Source organism: Populus euphratica, unplaced genomic scaffold, assembly GCF_000495115.2.
Source record: "Populus euphratica unplaced genomic scaffold, PopEup_1.0 scaffold1.1, whole genome shotgun sequence".
Classification (NCBI taxonomy): domain Eukaryota; kingdom Viridiplantae; phylum Streptophyta; class Magnoliopsida; order Malpighiales; family Salicaceae; genus Populus; species Populus euphratica.
The window spans coordinates 7285128-7305213 of NW_011499845.1; the positions used below are offsets into that span (position 1 = coordinate 7285128).

Sequence of the window (20086 nt, forward strand, 5' to 3'; positions counted from 1 at the left end):
CAAAAAACTCATCCAAATATTACTAATGACTTTTCATTTCATCAATAATTCTAGTGATAAAAATAGTGAACAATCAAAAGATAATTAATTATCATCGCATTTAGAAGCGAACAGTTCTCATGGTCTCTGGATATATTGACAGAAACATTCCAATGATATGCCCATATGTAATGAACACCGTAAATAATTCTAGGATGAAGGAGAGCAATTCTTATGATCTCTAGACTATATCAATGAATACACTCCGTTGGTATACCTATATGTAATAAACGTCATGAATAGTGCCAATATGATGAGGAGAAATTCTCATGATCTCTAGAATATACCTACAGACACATTCCATTAGTATACCCATATATAATGTGTCTGATGAGAAAACAATTTCTGATAACGAATTGTATTTATATTCCCTATCTATTCATCATACAAATACTTATATTCATAGTTACATTTACAATATAATAACACTAGTTCACATCATAATAATAAAATAAATATTTCATAGTCATTCAATAATAAATTAATATCATTGCCATTACATTGAAATGGATTTCATCCATAAATATTACATTATATTTTATGGCATTACACATTTATATTATGCGAATTAATCATAATGCTCTTCTTCTTCATCAATTGACTTGTCTTCATCTCTATCATAATCTTGTACGTTAATTTCATCAATATCATCTTCATCGACTTGTGTATATCAACTGGAGCCCAAAACATCTTTCTACTCATCAGCATCAACATGAATAAAAATATTATTGCTGATGTGAAAATTTAAAATCTCTTCTAAGTCATTAGATAAAGTATCAACTAACTCATTAAATTAAAAGACATTGTCTTCCATGATTAATTCATCATTATCATTCTAAGCAACCTCAATATGACCCCTGAATTTTATTTTCACTATAGATAACCAATAAGCTCTTGAGCGATCCTTTTTAAAGGAATGATTGTATATGTAATAAACTTGCTGGCATTGCTTGGTGAAACTAAAGACATTGTCGACGTTACAAATTCTAATATTTGAATTAATTTTGACCAAACCATGATAAGGATCTACTTTGATTCCTCTATAAGTAGTGTCATACCAATAACATTTGAATAAAAAAAACTATATTTTACTCGCTATAATATTCCAATTTAATGACCTCTTTCAACTTTTCATAGTAGTCACGTTCAAACTCAGTAGAAGTTGATCCCTTAGCATAAACCTCATTGTTATGTCTTTCTGCCCTACTTATATTCTTCAGTATGAAACACATGTCCATTGATGAAATATCCGTGGTTGCACTTCACCTTTCTTTCACCACAAAACACCTACGTCAAAAATTTGACATAGGTTTCATCAATTTACAAACAAATATAATTTTATAAAATCTAAAACAATCCCTAATATATACAAATCATAAATTCATATAATAAATTTTTATGATAAAAACTATGAAACAAGTAAACACCAATATATATATATATATATATATATATATATATAGAGAGAGAGAGAGAGAAACACACACACACAATAAAAATATGCAAAAAAATCAACATTTTAAAATTGGGTTCAAGTAAAAAAAAAAGAAGAAGGTAGATTTGTTTACTTAAAGTGGAGAATTCTTAAAAAAATTTAAATCAAAACACGGATGTTGATAAACTGAGTGTTGTGATGGTTGAATTTATTGTGGTAGGTTGATTTGTATTAAGATGGGGGGGAGAGAGGGGTGGCTGTTTGTTGCGGTAAAAAACACATAAGGAAGAAAGAGAAATAGAGGGGAGAGGGAGGGTCAATTGTCAGGTTATAAATTAAATATCACCAACGACATTACCGATTGAATTATTCTGTTAGTATCTCTGTCGGTCATTTTGTCATTAAAAATATCATGTCATCGTATGATTTGTTTTTTTGAATCTCACTATAATACTTTTTATTATTCCCTGTGTATATACTGAGAGAATTTATTTTTTTTTATCGGTATTTACCAATGGATATAGGGAAGGAGAATTTTGTCAATAATGGTTATCGCAATATATCAATAAAATTTTTGTCAGTATTTATATTTATATTTACTAATTTTTTAGTAGTGTAAAATAAAATTTCACACTTTCCAAGTGCAACATTTTAAAATATTGCACATATTAATTGCGAGTTTTACCGAACTATTATTATTATTATTTTAAATGAATCCTTGCTAGGCTGTCAAAACTCCTTTCGAGAAGTGCTAAAAAGTAAAAAAAAACACCTTTCTACCTGGGTTACCCCCTGCATTAATCTATCAATTAACAAATTCAAGACTAGAGACAAGAATTTCAGAATAAGGCCTTGGGAAGAAGTTTAAAATTTGAAAGCAGGTTGGAAATAGTTTCACAGTCACGGATCAATAATTCCATAAAAAGAAAGGAAAGACAATAATCACGACAAAGCTGGCACACGAGTTTGCACTATAATTGCGATAAGGAACAAGTGTGTTGCCTTTTCCTGTCGTCTCTGCAGAATGCATGGCCGAGATCAGTTCTCGTGAGACAACATTCCAAGACACAGTCCTTCAAGGAATCCAATTAAAATTATTAAATCCTTTAGTTCTTTTTCAATACCACTATAACTAGAGGAGGATTAAAAAAAAGAAGAAGCCTATATTCTCGTTGAAAAACTCTAACGTGGGTCTATTTGTTACGAGACTGCTTGTTATCTTAAGATAAAACTAGTCAATGTCAACAAAATGTCATGTCTCATGTGTAGAGAATGTCTATAGAATGTGACTAAAACAAATATTAATTGTAAACAAAGAACCTGAGATTCAGCGATTTACTCGGTTTCTGCACTGATATATGATTTTAGGGATAAGTATTAGGTGACCTGACAAATTCTTTTAGAAATAATAAAGAGCTCGAAGAGCTTCATTTCGTACGTTTTTCATATTAAATAATTAAAATGTATCAAGTTGACAAATAACAAATAGAATTGTTGACTGTCCAATCTATTGGATGCTATTAGCGAGTGTAGGATCTTCATTGAAAAATTAATATAAGTCCTTGTTCTTGACTTTCCACCCGACACCAACAGAGGATTTTCTTCGCAACAATATTTTACTTCAATATAATTGCACATATATTTCGTATGGCTGGTTTATATACATGTATATATTCAGAGAAAATCTCTCCTTTTTCAACATTATCTTTGTTATCGGACAGCAAGAAATGCATTATGTTTTTGAGGATTAACTATAATTGATTTGAGGAAATCAGACCAAATTGGTCATCTTTTAAGGTGAGATCTAATTTTATCTTTGGAGAGTTAGTTAAATTTTCCAAGAAGAAAAATTCCTTTTAAGGAAAACACGATTAAGATTTTCAACTTTTTAAGGATTAAATCGAGAGTTTTTAAGCAACGGGGACAAAATATAAGACGTTTGTGAAGGGGTATGGGGCACAGATTTTTTAGCCTTGGCGGCGGCGCCAGGGCCACCCCTTGATTCATCCCTGTAGACTACTTTCAAAATATAAGCTATGGCACAAATTCTTATTTCATAGATATTAGCAAACAAAAACTCGTCCCGAGTTGTAAGAGGGTGCTCAGTACCTCCTCTTTATGTGCTGAATAACCTCGGTATATTGATACAAACAAAGCAAGTAAGATAAATATATTATACACTTTGAAAATAAAAAAAAAATAGTAATTGGTAATTAGAACACAGCAATTTAGCTGAAGGAAGCCTTGAGAAACATTTGCTGATGAAACCCTAGCCAAGCGTGAAGACCTGCAGAATATTCAACCTACTACACATGCGTCCCTAACGCTGAATAAAATAAAAATTAAAAAAAAAACATCCATACCTAAACTGCCTCTTCCTTTTTTGGTTATTTTCCTTCTTAAATGCCGTTCACTGTAATTTTGCACTTGCATGCAAACGGTTGACAGGCTTGTGCTGACTTTATTTCAGGGTCAATGGAGGTCATATTATTGCATGCTATGTTGATCCCCTTGAGCAAACCCTCCACCAACGTTTCTTACCCTGCCTCCCACACCAAGAAAATCCAAGGTCAGTTTATCTGACCCTGCAAGGCTTTGATGTAACTTTTCTTCGCCTACTTTGCTAAAATTTGAGCTATTAAACCCCGTGTAGCTATTATCCTGCTCATTTCCAAAAATTGATGAGCTCCCATTGGCAAGAGAATTCATCAATCCTTGAAATTGGCTTTCACTTTCCATCTGTGTTTCTAAGCTTTCACCTACAGTTGGATTGCCGAAACTGCTGCCAAAGTTGGTGGAAACATGTGGCCTAACAGATTTAGCACCGGTTGTTGAAGAACTCCCCAAGCCTTTCAGTAAACTAGTTGGACTGTTGCTGCTCGTAGTTGAACCCATTTGAGCGGCTTTTTGAAGCAATGCAGTAGCAGACATATATGGGCTGATATTTTGCATTGAAGTGTTGAAAAGGGAGGACATAGTACCCGATCCGACATGATCACCACCCATGTTACTGGAGAATAGTGTTGTCCCTTGGTCAGCACCATTAACATTGTTGAACAGGTTGGCATTTAAGAAGCCGGAATTCACTAAGCTGGTGCTTCCAGTGTTGGCATTTTCATTGCTACTTACACGGCTAGCGTTACTACTATTTGGAAAGAAGCCAAGGTTAAAGAGATTGGAAGCTGAGGAGTTGTTAGTGTTGCTTTGAAGATCAGGAAGTTGCAGTAGCCCTTGTAAGGATTTGTTTGGAAATGGTCCTTGATTTGCATCTCCCATGAAGAAACCAGATGAATGCATCATCGGAATTGAAGAAGGATTAGGTGGAGGAATTAGGTGCTCGAATTTAGCTGCCCCAGCATTGCCCAGCCTTAACATGTTATTACCAGATGGGTGATGAACTTGTAACTGGGAAATTTGGGAACCCACTTGAGATAGGCCTAAGCTCATGTGGTTATTTCCATATAGATTAGTTCCTATAGTATTTAAGCTGGTAGGATGCCTTGCACTTTCCTGAGCTAGTGCGTCACAAAAAGCTCTGTGGGTGATAAAACTATCACGCCTGCAACAGTAATTACAATGAAAACAAAGTCATTAGACCACCTCTCAGTTATCAATGAAAGAATGCACATCTATAATGATGATTTATTATTTACGAGGCATTTCTAAGAAGCTAAAAAAGAATAGATTCAAGAACTGCTTGAACGAAAAAAGAAAAATATATTACAGTCAATTTCTTATCATCCAATCTTTGAATTAAAGGGGCGCATCTGTGCATATTATCAGAAAGTCATTTTCTTCGTTTTTCTTAAATGAATTAATGGCAGTAGAAGGAGTAGGCATGTGAAATCATGCATGTAAACTTCGAAAGGAAAATAGTAAAACCGAAAAGGAGAATATATATCAATGTCAAGAAAATAGCTAGTGTTTTTCTACGATCATGCAAATTGAATAAATAAATTCGACTCATCTTGATCGATACCTTAAGAACGAAGAAGACATAACATGGATTTACTTGTATTCTACGTGACCACCAAAACTGATAGTCTGGTCTTCGACAAGGAAATTTTTTATTTTGTGCACTGTCACCTCCCCCCCTTTCCACGAATAAGTCAAGAGTTGAAGCCGTAAAGAACAGGAAGAAAACCTTAATTTCTTCCTTTAGACAGAGAGAGAAGAAAATAAAAACTTGTGTGGATATCACATGAATTTTTCTATATTTTTTTATTTTTTGAGATATCACATGAATTTTCGTTTTGGAGAATTAATAAGAACAATAAGCTTTTATTTCTAAAGAGCGAGGGAGAAACTGTGGGGGCAAAGAATTTGAAATATGAATCAGGAAAAAGGATAAATCAATCCAAGTCTGAATGCTAATTTAGGCAGCGGCTCCTCAATAAATGAACGAAAGAATTACTTACTACTTCGATGAAAAACCAGAAACTCATAAGCCTATTGCAGAAACTTAGCTTCAATTGATGCAAAATCCATGAAGACTTCCCTTTTCCATTGAAGGGATATTTTCCATTTCCACGAAAGTTGTCAATAAATGACACATTCTCTGGAAATCTCTGATTAAAAAAAAAAAAGGACTGCAACTGCAATGCTTTCACACGACAGTAAAAACTATTCCATTGATACAAAAAAAAAAAAAAAAAGAAGGAAAAATTGGAAGTTTATTTACTGAATTACTGCTATTATTTTGAGAAGAAAGAGTGAAGCATGTCAACCCCACAAACCTAACGTTTTCATGGGAAGAACTACCTGGAAGAACTGAGCCAACCCAAGAAGAGAACAAACTCAATAACATATACATCCATCCGACTCACGTGAGAACAAACCCGGCGGCCAGTAACCATATATTACCTGACACTCTCTACAACAACACGTGAATCGAGAAATAAGTTAAAGGACTGGTGGTGTTACCAATGAAGAAATATTTGTCACTTTTTATTTTTTTCTTCTGTTTTTTCCCTTAAATTTGTTATCATCATGTCTTTGGAGACCTTCACACAGCATGCCAGTACACAGATTGTTCACATGCAACCAGTCCTTCTGCCGAGTGTGTGTATGGGAGAGAGTTAGGGTGGTCGAAGGATCCAATCTACGAGTAATCCAAAAGAGGATAAGAAAAGTACTATAGCTTTTCATCTTTTTCTTCTTCTTTTTTCACTCACCCATCTTCTTAAACTCTCAGTCATTCAAACTTTTTTATCATCATACTTTTGTCTATAGCTACAATGAATGAGTATCAATGACGACTATCATTAAGGTTATATGATTGATAATGGGAAAAAAATTTATTACTTACCTTGAGAAAAGAGTACCACAGTCACATCTGTATTCTCTAGTACCGCATGTCTTAGAATGGGCTTTCCAATCAGATTGAACGGCATATCTTTTTGAGCACTTCTCACACTTCCATTTCTTCTCACCGTGTTTCCTTGAGTAGTGTTTTTTGATTCCAGTAAGGTCACCAAGAGCTCTAGAAGGGTCATGGTGGACACATGTGGGCTCGGGACACAGATAAACCTTCCTCCTCACTTCTTTTGTGGTCTTCTGCTTTAGCTTCCAAGGTAGGTTGTGTCCTCTTCTGTGGAGCTCTTCTGCTTAAGCTTCCAAGGTAGGTTGTGTCCTCTTCTGTGGAGCTGTAGGTTTTGCTCCCTTTGGAACCCTTTGTTGCATACCTCACATATGAACCTGTTTGTTGCCATTAGGGTCTTGGGAGATAGTGCTATCACCTCTGCATCTGGATCTGTAATGAGAAATTAATGCCACAAATAATATTTTCTATTAGAAAAGGAACTAGCTAGTAATTTAGTAAGGAATGCATCATGTCTGAGAAGAAGAAATTACAAAAAAAATAAAAAACCTTGTCAATGGTTCAAGTGTTGCTAAAAGTTAGTCATAATTTGCATTAAGTATTCATGAAAGTTAACAAAACCACCCATGTAAAAAATATCTCTGCTGTCCCTTAAGAAGTAGAGATTGGGTTTGATTGGTGATTGATAGGATTATAGGGAATAGTAACATATACTCATTTGATACATGAGTTGACATGTATAAGATACAAAGAGATACTTGCTTGGTGTTCCAGGTTGATTTCTCCTCTTCTTTGGAGGTTCTGTGGTTGGAACAGTAGAGGAAGTGGTTGTTGAAGAACGTTGCTGTATCATCTGGTTTTCATTTTCTTCCCTTGCCCGGCCGAAGAAAGTAGCAGATGATGAAGCGGCGGCCATCTTCAAGATTTCTTTATGGAGTACAGCTTGTTTCTCTCTCTTCAAAGCAAACAAATCTAGGATTGACAAAAAAGGATCATCATATAGTCGAGGGCTATGCTATTTGGATAGCAAATCCACCGAGGGATTGAAAACCTCAAGTTCTTGTAAGAAGTAAGCAAAGAATATTTATTCAAAAGGGCAAAAAAATCTTGGTCTAGGATATGTTACCTCCTTTGTAGCCCCTTAGATACAACCCAGAAAGAACCAAGAGGAAAGATTAAGTTAAAACCCGCAAAGAACCAAGAGAAAAGTATAAAAGGAGACAGCTACGATCCGGAGATGAAGAGAAGAAAACAAGCGATCTTTATACCTATTTTGCTTCTACTCTTTGTGAATTCTTGTTGTCTATCAATATATATATAAAAACTTGATACTATCACTCAGTCTCATAATTGTTCCTCCATCATTTAATGCCATGTATGTGGACAACACATACATGTCTACCTTCCACATTCATTCTTTTTGGTGTACGTTTATTTTTTTCCCTTAATTTCGAGAGATAATTTTTTTTTTTTTTTTTGCATATTCTTGTATTTTTTTTTTTTTGTTTGTGAAACGATCACTCTATACAAGACTTTATTCTATTATATAAAGGTTAAATAAAATTAATTTGCAGTACCAGAGATGGGGTTTTTTTACCAGATCTGGCTATTTTTACTGTATCAAATAATCATTTAACTGAAAATTCTAAGTTATTGAGTAAGGTTTAAGATAGAATTTTACATCTTTTAAAACATGTATGGCTGCATATACAGAAATAGAGAGAGAGGAAAACTTGTGAGTTAATTCAAGAGGAGTAATGGTGTCATGGTTTACACAGTTCTTACACACAGCCGAGGCTAATGTGTCGTATGCGGCGTTGGTTGGGACAACGGGCCCCGTTGGCCATACCATCTCTCCTTCTCTTATTTCATATCTTGTTTGGTGCATCGAAACAATCCTCCCTTTCGTCACTCGCATTCCTTTTCGTGGCCTCCCTGTTCTGCCTGGTTATTAATATCGCATGGACTAATCACAAGATATGTTGACGTTTTCCTTTGAAAAAAAAAAAATTATGTTCTTTTGCCTACGATCAGTTTAATTCTTTCACCTAAAACATCTCATCCAAGCAAACGCATCAGTATATGCGCGGAATATATATATATAAATTTATTTTAAACGCAACAAAACACAATTTTATTTAAAATGCTTCAAAAACATAATTTTAAATGCAAAAATAAACATTTTATATTACCCTCTAACGTTATTTATAACTAGAGAATATTCTATTTATTTTAAAAAAAATATTTCAAAGGAATAGTTTTATATAACATTTCATCTCAATAAAAAAATTTTGGATTAAAAATTTCTATGGATCCATCTTATCTTGTTCATACTCTTATTAATTTAATTAAAAAAAAGCTGATGGTGAAGGTTCAAACTTTTTTTTTCATTAAAGCTCTGAAATCTTATTAAAACATAAGATATAAAGTCGGGAAGTTTTATATTGTTTTCTAAAAATGCAGGCTTATATAATCAATTCCATGTTTTTTGTAAACCATGTATACTTAACATAATGTATTCAGATTTTTTATACTTTTGGTCTGTTAATTTAATGAATAAGATGGAATTTATTGTTTGATGGAATAAAAAATAAGTAAATGTGCGCTAGAATTCAAGTTTGAAGAGTATTTTATAATTTGGATTATGCTTTCCCCCCACCCTGCATTGCTTCTGCGTATGAAATTCACATGGTTTCACGTTCTCAGAAACCGCAGTACATGAGGTAAGTATTTGATATCTTCTTAATTACGCACATCATATACATATACCTTTGTAAGTACTCATTCAAATCCGTGAATAATAATTGCCATAATGCCTATACGCTATAATAATATATATGGGCGGGAATATATCTTTTTTTTAATAAGCTTAATTACATGTAGTAACGGATATATAGATTTCGTGATTTTGATTTGCAAGGTTGAATATTACATGTTGATATTTTACTTCACGACAAGGTACTCTGCAATCGGTTATTTATTTCCGATAGAAGACTAAACGTGAAACTTTTCAGTGGTGGGAGGATGGTATCCCTCAATTTCACGTCCTGAAACACGGTAAGAAATAGTCGAGGCACTGTTGTGTAGCCTATTACATGCTTTTGCTCAAGTAGCTGGAAGCTTATTTATGGCTCCAATTTGTATGCGTTACCATTTATATAATCATAGTGAGCTTGCATTAATTTGATAAATAGCTTATTCTAATTACCCTCTCCAAGACTTCATATTTTTCAGGAAAAGATGTATAGAAAGACACAGTACAGGAAGGAGAAAAGGTCGGCAATGTACATTGACCCTGCATGATTTTTAGACATAGTAATTAAGGCTTGGCTGTAAACCGAATAAAAAAGCGAATGAGGACACATAAATGAGCTTGGGACCAGTAACTGGAAAATTAGCTAAGTTGGACGCTGGTTGGGTGGGTTTTATTTGAAGAAACTTGGTAAAAACTCATTGAATTGGATGCAAATGAGAAACTACATTAAATTTATTGTTTCTAAATTCACACTGTATCAATTAAGGTTATGTTTGGAGTTGCGATTATACTGATTTTTTATGAAATTTAAATATTTTCTTGTTTTAAATTTTATTTTTATATTTTTAAATCGTTTTAATGTATTAATATTAAATATATTTTTTTTTCAAAAAAAACATTACTTCAATTTATTTTCAAACAAAAATCATTTTAAAAAACAATTTTTACCTCTATCATGCTCTCAAATAGTTACTAATAATTCCTCATTCACGTTTCTCTTTTCTTTATAATTAATATATTGATAATGATTAAAGATAGAGAAATAAAGAATTATTTGGATGTGAAGTTTGATGTAAAAAATTAAGGTTTGGAAGCTCAGATTTTAACCTTCTTTCTTGAAAGGACCATTATATATAGTCAGGGAGATAACAATTATCCCTCCCAAAAATTAATTCATCTACAAAAGGAAGAGGTTTGGGTGGCTAATATATAGATCTAACAATGGGGCTTGCGAACAACGGTGACAAGAGATATTTTTGGATTCGAAAGACCTGGCAAAAGTCTCTTTGTATACTTACCATAAAGGATAAAGCTTAAAGAAATCATTTATATGTCCGTGATATAGAAAGAATAATATATGTTTCCTGAAAGACCGATGGTCGTTTTTATTTGACTTTAATCAATTCCATGCCTATGTATATCTTTGTTTGAATATTACGAAAACTATAGTGTCCTTATAATATCTTAAGACTTAAGAAAGAAATAATGTTTATGCTTTAAATACATTTGTGAGAACGATATCCAGTTTAATTGTTTTCAAAATATAAAACAAGATCTTGAAATTAAAATCTCTACCATCTTTTGTACTGTGTATAACTGTTTTAACTACTCGCAGCATTTTAATTTTCTATCTGTTCTTGACTCTACAATCATGGTGGCATTAAGACCTTAGAACGCGCGGGTTTCTAACTAGTTATCTTATATAAGAAGGAAGATGCATGTTGGCCTGTGGATAGCTGTGTTGAAAATAACTTTCGAGTCCTTGGCAACGTGGTTCGAGAGAAGGACAGGAAGAGTGGGAGACGGGAGTTTTTTTTGTGAGAAAGAAGCGGAGGACAGAAAAACCCCATGTACAAGAACGCTTCAAAGAAACACTTTCCTCGAACGTTTGTTTCCTTGCGTTGTGATTTAAAAGCAGCTTTTGTTCACACCCAGCTACAAAGGAACCTTCATGCTGTAATGTTGCTTTTTACCAAGCACCAAAGTTTGAAATCTCATGTTTATTGTTTTTTGCTATTTCACTAGGAAAGAGACTCCATTGTTGGTTTGTGTAAAGCCAAACTCCCCTGGGCTTTCCTCTGTCAACCTCAGTACCTTAGTCACGTAATTCTCTTTAAGCCCTATTTTACTCAATATTGTATGTTTTCAACTGTAAATGGGACCATGTGAATTCACATTTGTCTGGATTGAAGAAAAGAGATATCCTCCTTCCAGAGACCATCTTTGGAATACCATTTCTAAAGAGAGGTTCACGGCTAAGTAGGCCCATCTCCAACAAGATTGAGGACCACAAGGAATATTTGATCCAACGATCGAGAAGGGGCCAAGTATTCTACCATTTACAAATTAATTATGATCTACTTGATTAGGACTGCCTAGTCATATCTAGTCAATTTGATTCTTGAGTAACCACCACATCCAGCTATCTTGCAATGGCCTGTATTAATTAGTGGTTGCTTATTGTTTCCATATCAAATCATCGAATATTTTTCGATAATGCCTTCGGACAATGTCAAAGGCATTGGTCTTCAATGCCATTCATAAATAATCTCTCTCTCCTTTTTTCCCGGATAGCTTAATAAGAAGGCCGGAACTTAAGCTATTTTGGACCATATATCTAAATTCTATAAATACCCAAATATTAAATAATGATCGGAACAGGCAAGCAAGTGGAGTAGAGTCAAGATATATAGTGTGCTTGATTATGGTGTGCATTGCAGTTCTTGGGTTCAGAAGAGGCTGCATATTAGCCTAGACTACGATATATGAACCCGAGGATCTGGCCTTAATAAAAACACCTCGTGGATAAGCTAATTAAGCACGTCATATATATACAGATAAAAAATAAAAAAATAAAAAAGAATCAAGCTTACCATATAAAAGCTATAGTTAGCAATCAATTACATGTGGAATGATGAAAGTAATAACTTTTGAAACCAAAATAAAACGTAATTCCCAGTACTAGTTCGGGTGATTTTTATTATTTCCTTTCTTTTTAATAACTTAATACTTAATCCTTATATATATATATATGATTTTGGAAATAACATCTTAATCTCTTGAACATATATGATGATAGTCAAATCCGCAACAAATACCAATACAAAGTAATGCGAAATTGTTAACTAACTCTTCAAGTCAAAAGATAAGTGGATAAATGAGTTGATAAAGTGAATGAAAAGGCCATGTAGGATATTGCTTGTATAATTAGACAATCTATTTTTAGTATTTTACTCTTAAATCTTTCCTTAACATTTCATCTTTGAAATAAACGCAACCTTAATTGAAAAGGCCATGTAGGATAAAATGCTTTGATAACATAATTACGACCAACTTCACTGTTTTCAATAGCCTTAATGAGAAAGCTGAAGCCCCAGTTAAATGAAACCGCGATGTATATACCGTTCCTCGTATAAATAATGTTAACTCTTAAAGGTGTAGACAAAAAAAATTAAATACGCATACTTTATTTTTTATTTTGATATTTATCTCTCTGTTTATAGGGACTTAATTGCATCAATTTGATTTGTTTAGGGTGTGAATATAAGTCTAGGTATTAGGCCACGTGGCATGTAACCATTGGATATTAAAAAATAAAGCTGATCGTTGAAAATTCAAAGTTCGTAATTCTTATTCGATATTCTAGTTCAAACAACAGATTTTGAAATAATTTATCTTCCTGCGCCTACTCTCTTTGTTTCAAAAGACTAACTACGTTCATTTCATGGTGAGTGTATATATAAAAGCAATTTTAAATGTGGTTGATATTGTAGTGGAAAATAATTTTATTTTAAAATATTTTTTTATTTTTAATACCAACATATTAAAATCATAAAAAGAAAAACATTAAAAAATTATTATACTCCTGAACACTAACGAATCAATACTAGTTTTCTATAGCTTCTCTTTTCTTCATTTTTCAATTATTCTTTTTCTTGAATTTATATTTAGATTTTTTCTTTGATACTCTTCTGTTGTCTAGACCGCTTGTATATTTAACATTTTTATTTTAATTATACAGCTTTAAGATAACATGGATTTTGAGCTTATGACATACTTTTCCCATGCATGGCGGAGGCATGCTCATAGTATTGCACTCCAACAATATCCAATATCTCTAATCAAGGGGAAATGGGAACAAAGTTAAGAGATTAGGACTTCTGGTTTGGGAAAGGTCGTTTTCCTCTCCTCTTTCGGCCATTCTTACGGGACACATTATTATTTCACATGTACGTATATATACTGACAAGTATAGCGTCGCTATCATCTTCCCTGCCTACTAAAGTTGGAAAAGCAGTGCCAGCCATTTATGCATAGTAAGTTCACTGTACAAACGCAGACATGATATCTCAATTATTATCATATACAGGCCGCGCCCGCCCATTCTCTCGGGGAAAACTCACCTAAAAATTTTATTACAGTAGTGTCCAACCCAGTTTTATAAAACCCGACTTGGCCGATGAGTGAACTTTATCAATCTAAAATCTAATTTGATTTGAAGGTTTTATGTTGAATTGAATTAGGGAATTATCATGTTTAAGCTAATAAATCAACTAGTGATTTGATGACCATGTTAAAATCTATGTAATTTTATTTTTTTAAATGATATCATTTTAATTTTTAAGAACAAATTATTGAAATGACATCTTTTTTTTTTTTTGACCTCCATACCACTTAAACAATATTATCCTTTTATTAATTAATTAAATTAATTTTATCCTCAATATCATCCATCAATTTCATTGTTGTACTTGTATTTCCTTAGAAATAGTTATCTTGTTATGTTAAAAGGACATGTGGTACAAAAAAATTATCAATTTTTTTTCTTTGCAAGATCCATCTCATAAAATCATAAGATTAAAAAATATTATTTACAATGAATTAAAATTCCCTCCCTTTTTCATTTGTTTGTATAATTAAATTTTCTATTTTAAGTGATTATGTGTGCTAATTTCTTCTATTGAGAATGTTATATACTTGCAATGTGTCCTAGTACGTAACAGTGAAGTCAATAGATAATCTTTAGAATAAAATTGATTCGATCGATTAATGAAGGGTCAAACTGCGTGCCTGCCATACAGGCCAGAGATTTTTATTTTATTTATCTTCGGATAACCTGAACACTTGTAAACTAGCTAATGAAGTTCATCTTGCTTGATAATTCATTTGTCAGAAACTTCTTTAACGTTTTTTTTTTTTTTTTGGCAGTGGTAGAACACCAAAGGTCAGTTCACTTGGGGGGTCTACTTAATATTCTTTCATGGATGCCCTCCACATCTTTCTTCATTCAGAAAAATAGATTAAAATGTGGAAAGTACGTCTTTTAGAATCAAAACTACTGTGCGAGGAGGGAAATAAGAGGATAAAATAAGTAAATAAATAAGAGAATTACAATTGTGCTGGTGGGTCACCTTATCTAAAGGGAGAGACATTTTGCGGTTTGCAAGGATTCCCTATGCCCCACGATGGAGTCATGACATTAAAGGAGCTCCAAAATGACGGAGACCCCATTCTTCTTCCAGGAAGGAGAAGTGGTTTCCGCTCGTACCGTGAAGAATCCTTGCCAGCGCCACAATAAGGACACCATGAAAGACAAACCTATTATCTAAAAATTTTCATGTTGATGTTTGATTTAAGCATGTAATTTGCATAATATAAAATTAAATATTAGTTTAATACTGAGAGATGTAATACAAATATCTAGATATATATCAGTACAAACATAAAAATAGCTCTACATTTTTAAAGATCAAAACATAGTTTTATAGATAAAGCATGCATGAAAAAATTATATACAAAATATCTTGAATAAATTGTTTAATATACTTCATTTAAAATATAAGTGCATAGCTTAAGCAAGTGATATGTTGTGCTAAGCAAGTATATAGTTTAAGTCTAAAGCTCAATTGGTATTGGCTTTTTTTATTTCTTCTAAAAGCATTAGTACTGTATTATAAAATTAATTTTAACTCTTTAACTTTTCATAATATAAACTATAAGAAACTTTTGTGATATTTCAATATAAAATTGGGGATCGATTCTTAGACTTACATAACATGTTAATCAAATATTTTTTAAGATGAAATTCATCAACAATTTGTTTTTAATAAGTTGATGTTTTATTTTAAAGTATTTATATTAAAGGATAATATTTAACAAAGTGTTAAACCTAAAAATATATGAAATTTACTTTTAATTTGATTTTAAATGTGTCTGTTATTTTTTTAAATAATAATGTTTTTTTTTTAATAAATCTAACAAAACCAACTTCCCTTCTCTTGTCCTTTACTTGTCTATATTTATTATTCTTCTTTTTTATATATATTAATTTAATGATCTTGTATTTTTATTGACATTTTCCTTGCATGCAAAAGCGAAAACTGATCATGCTCAGAGTCTCCCCTTTCAGTTTATGAACGGATGACCTTGCTGTAAGTCCAGACTTCATAGAATTTTTGAAGAACGGGTGTCTGGGCTCTTGGCTTGCACTCGATGATCATAAGTGAATTTAGAGAGCTTCGTTTGTGGGAAGGGCGGGCATAGCCACTTTGTTGATGCTTCAGCATTCCATGCAGTGACCCCTGGCTGGAGGAATGTTTATTTATGTTCTTAATTATTCCATTCATCTCGAAGTATTAAAGCTTAAAGCCCCGCCCAACGGACTTTAGATTGTTCGATGAGTATCTCCTATAACCTGTCCCCCGGATTACAATATCGGATGCTACGAGAAGTCACGTGGCAGCAAAAGAATACGGGTCTTGGGGCTTCGATTCTGCAAAACCAGGTGGAATTTCTCCCTTGAAGTAATTTCCCGATGCTTCAATCAGTGTTAAGATGTAACGAGGAGTCCTTTTGACCTTAAGAGAGAACTCAAGTACCGTATTAGAATTCTAAAAAATAGAATGGTTACGATTAAGAGATGAATTGTCCTGGAGTAATAAATGAACATATAAACCTGCGGGAAATGGAGTCTTTATATAGCAGAGAATATATACTGATGAGAGCTAGTAAGCCTGATTGGATGGAAGGGAAAAAATTAAGAAAAAATTATTTTTTTAATCATAAAATCATGTTCAATATTTGAATTTTATGGTCTAGATAGATATATCACATAATAAATTTGATTAAACACGATGTATTTATCCCATTTGTACAGGATAGACAATTTCCAGCATCATTTATGTTCGGCATGAAAGAATCTCACTAGATCGGAAAGATATTCAAAGAGGTTTTGGACAAAAGTCCAGTTCAAAAACACTTCGGTCGGTTCAACCACAACAGGAAATAGATACACCTCAGGTGGAAACATACAGCTGGAAACCCCTACTATATGTGAAGTTAAATAGCAAGCAACACTGGCCATGCAGCTAGAGTCTCACCGCCTTTAATTCTATCGAGGAAATCTTGAGAAGCTGGATCTTCGGGGAATAATCAAGGCACTGGAATTCAATGCGACAGCCAATGGGATACTCTCATATTTTATATGTCCCGTTAATGCTTGTTTGGATGCCAATAATTAGATGCATTGGATTCTTTAGCCTAGGCCCCGCTCCTCGTGAGACATGTCCAGTTTCGTTCTTGGGCCGAAACGGCACAGGTTAAGGAATAACATGTTGTGGGCCAGACTTGTTTGATTATCCAGGTACAATGCCGCTAATTTTCACCACATTCTTTTCTCTTTTCCTTGTTTTTTCTTTCAATTATGTTTCATGCTTACCGTGCTAGGTTTGAAACGGTTCAAGATTCAAGTTACAAATTGTTAGATCAACTTGCATGTGATGGTTAAATATAAATATATATTAAAACTACATCATTTGTTTAAAAAATAAAATTTAAAGTTGATTAAACTAAGTTAACGAGTCATGAGTTAATTCATATGATAATCTAATTTAATCAAAGTATTTTTTAAAATATATCAAATAAAAATCTTCTCGAGGTTTTAGATCAATAACATGTCATACCGGGTTGGTAACTACGCTAAGAAAGAGTTACTGCCAATTGTTACTAAATGACCCATTTTGCTAAATGAGTCTAAACACTGTTCAGGGTAGAGGTTTGCTTCTACATTTCCAATTCCTATCTGTTGTGCAGCTTGCGTCCCTTATTGAATCAGTTGGAAGCCATATGATCCTCGTCCTTTCTTCTCTTTTTAATCATAGGTTCACCTCTTAAACTCTAGAAAGATTTTATTGCAAAAATGTCCTAATAGTTGTAGTGTTGTTAGTACGACTATGTTAATAACGTTCGAGCATGTGTTTTTCATCTCTCTTCGTTATGTATTATCAGATATTTATACATCCAACGAAACATTCAAGCCATAGTGAAATTTTTACATTATTACCAACTTTTGTTCTATACATCAATGGCCGGATATGTATGCATTTGTTAAATGATAAAATGTAATTGATATTGGGTTTTCACCAAAAAAAAAAAATCAGTTTCAATTTTATTAGCCCAGAGAATATTTGTTAATGAAATCCAAGTCGTAAATAAGAAACTAGCTCGAAGAACATCATTTAGTGCTTAATTATACAATTCGCAAATGCAAGGATTCAAGGAGAGTGGCACCCTCAAACTTTGAGGGAGTTTACAGCTTAGTCCTAAAATCCTTAAAAGAACCATTAGAACTAAGACTTATTTTTTAGGAAATATATATTTTGCACCTCCGAAAATCAGGTGTTATATCTATAACATTTCATTTGATATTTTATTTCTAAAACTATACCAAATATTTTCATCTATATTGACACCCCATCTGTAAAGTTCTAGTTCCGCCCATATGCATGGCGTAGTGACAAAAATGCTATCATTGATAAAAACGTACACCATGAAAAAATAATACATCGACATGTGATTTGCCTAGCTAGCTGGTGCATGTGAGTGATTGTGACGTTTGAGGAATGCTAGTAAGTGATGGCTTACAGAAAGAACCCTAGCTATTTCTCTATAGTTTTTCCCCTTTTTCTTATCACTGGATGGTAGCTCAGGAATAAAGACATAAATGTAGACTGTGATCAGGACTCGAGATATACAGCCTTCCGTGAAGGAAAGGATGGCCATTCGTAGGAGCAAAATAACAACAAAACCATGATGGCGTGGTAACTTCCTAACCCTGCGTGGTACCATATGCCACAGATGTGATGATAGAGAGGATTCCACCTTCACGGGCTGGACTTCGTCAGTAAAATTCAATACAGAATCATGTCCCCCAAGAGATACCAACAAATCTTGCCTGCCTTTCCATGGCTTTCCTTGTTTGTCCACACTGAAAATAACTCCTGGTGTTTTGATGTTTTAACATCTCTCTATGTACCCTGCATGACGGCCTATCGATCAGTATTGCATTTGCCTGTGGAAAAATCTAAAGGCATGACTCTGAAAATAGTTTCTTTCCCTTGTGATGCAGTAGTTATTATTTATTTCAAAACAGTTTAATTAACTGGATCGAGGGCTTGGACGTCGAGCAGAAATGATTCTGGATCATGATTGGATTCACAAGTAATCAGCTAAATTATAACCGGCTCCAGTTCCACACCTATACGCTCGATGTATATATACATCATTTTCTAGTATATTTTTTTTAAGAAAAACCAAAGAGATCCTTGGAACCCTCTTTTGACATCTAGTTTTCAAGGTAATGAGACTCCCTTGTCAGTCACTGGTAATACATGCACAGGGATTGTAACGAGTATATATTCACATGTTAATCAGTGAAAAATCTATATTTTATAAATCATCTATATTTATTATCTTACTGTTATTTATTATTTGACAAAAAATAAAATATATATATTCAAAATATGTATATATATTAAATGATAAAATTACAAAAACTATATATATATATATATATATATATATATATTGAATTAGGTTTATGCGAGTTTTGAGTGGGTTAAATAATATTTATATTTTATTTATTATCAATCAGATAAAATAATTATTCAAAAAAATACTTATTTATTTAGATTATATAGCTGCCCATCACTTTGGAATTAAACTACCATATATGTACATAAAAGTTAATGAAATCAGTTAATGTCGTTCTCTGTAACTGACTCTTGTTAGAAGTGACGGGTTATACCTCTTAAAAAATTAATGTTAATCACCACCTATATTGGTGAAAGTAATTGCATGACAAATTATATGGCTAGGAGTGTGGAAATCGAGTGAATTTGTTACCTAGTTTTGACTCCATTTTTTTGTGGCCTTGCTCTTATGTTCTTATGTCTTCTATTATTATATCTTTGGGTTATGTTCATTTGGTTTTATAAAGGAATGTCTGGCTTTAAACTTATTTGGATAGATATTTTATGGTTTTTTTTTATTTTTGTTTGTCTTAAACTGCGCTTTATCTTATATATAATTTTTTGTCATGGTAAAATATTATGTAGCTTCTGTACTACTCCCGTCAGACTTTAGCATTTAAACAATATACTATTCTTTCAAAAAAAATCACCACCTATATGAAAATGAGTTTAGTACACTATGCGAATTTCCAATGCCAAAGGCCGTTCGAAAGAGTCACGTTGTCTAT

At 33.0% G+C, this 20086-nt stretch overlaps 1 protein-coding gene across 1 annotated transcript; it reads right to left on the bottom strand.

Annotated features, from left to right (window-relative positions):
- Positions 1-3537: 3537 nt before the first annotated feature.
- LOC105126069 (zinc finger protein NUTCRACKER-like) lies at positions 3538-8244 on the bottom strand. The gene is made up of 5 exons (XM_011026811.1): positions 7921-8244; positions 7557-7766; positions 7073-7226; positions 6783-7025; positions 3538-5033 (listed from the first exon to the last, which is right to left on the bottom strand). The coding sequence occupies exons 2-5, from the start codon at positions 7708-7710 to the stop codon at positions 3962-3964; spliced, it is 1623 nt and encodes a 540-aa protein (XP_011025113.1). The 5' UTR covers positions 7711-7766; positions 7921-8244; the 3' UTR covers positions 3538-3961.
- Between the last annotated feature and the right edge of the window lie 11842 nt (positions 8245-20086).

What these genes read in the sequence shown, in the direction of transcription:
- LOC105126069 (XM_011026811.1), bottom strand. Translation starts at nt 7,710, where the DNA reads ATGGCCGCCGCTTCATCATCTGCTACTTTCTTCGGCCGGGCAAGGGAA. An exon ending in AAATCAACCTGGAACACCAA is followed by an intron (nt 7,227 to 7,556) that starts GCAAGTATCTCT and finishes TTCTCATTACAG; the next exon opens with ATCCAGATGCAGAGGTGATA. An exon ending in TGTGGTACTCTTTTCTCAAG is followed by an intron (nt 5,034 to 6,782) that starts GTAAGTAATAAA and finishes TTACTGTTGCAG; the next exon opens with GCGTGATAGTTTTATCACCC.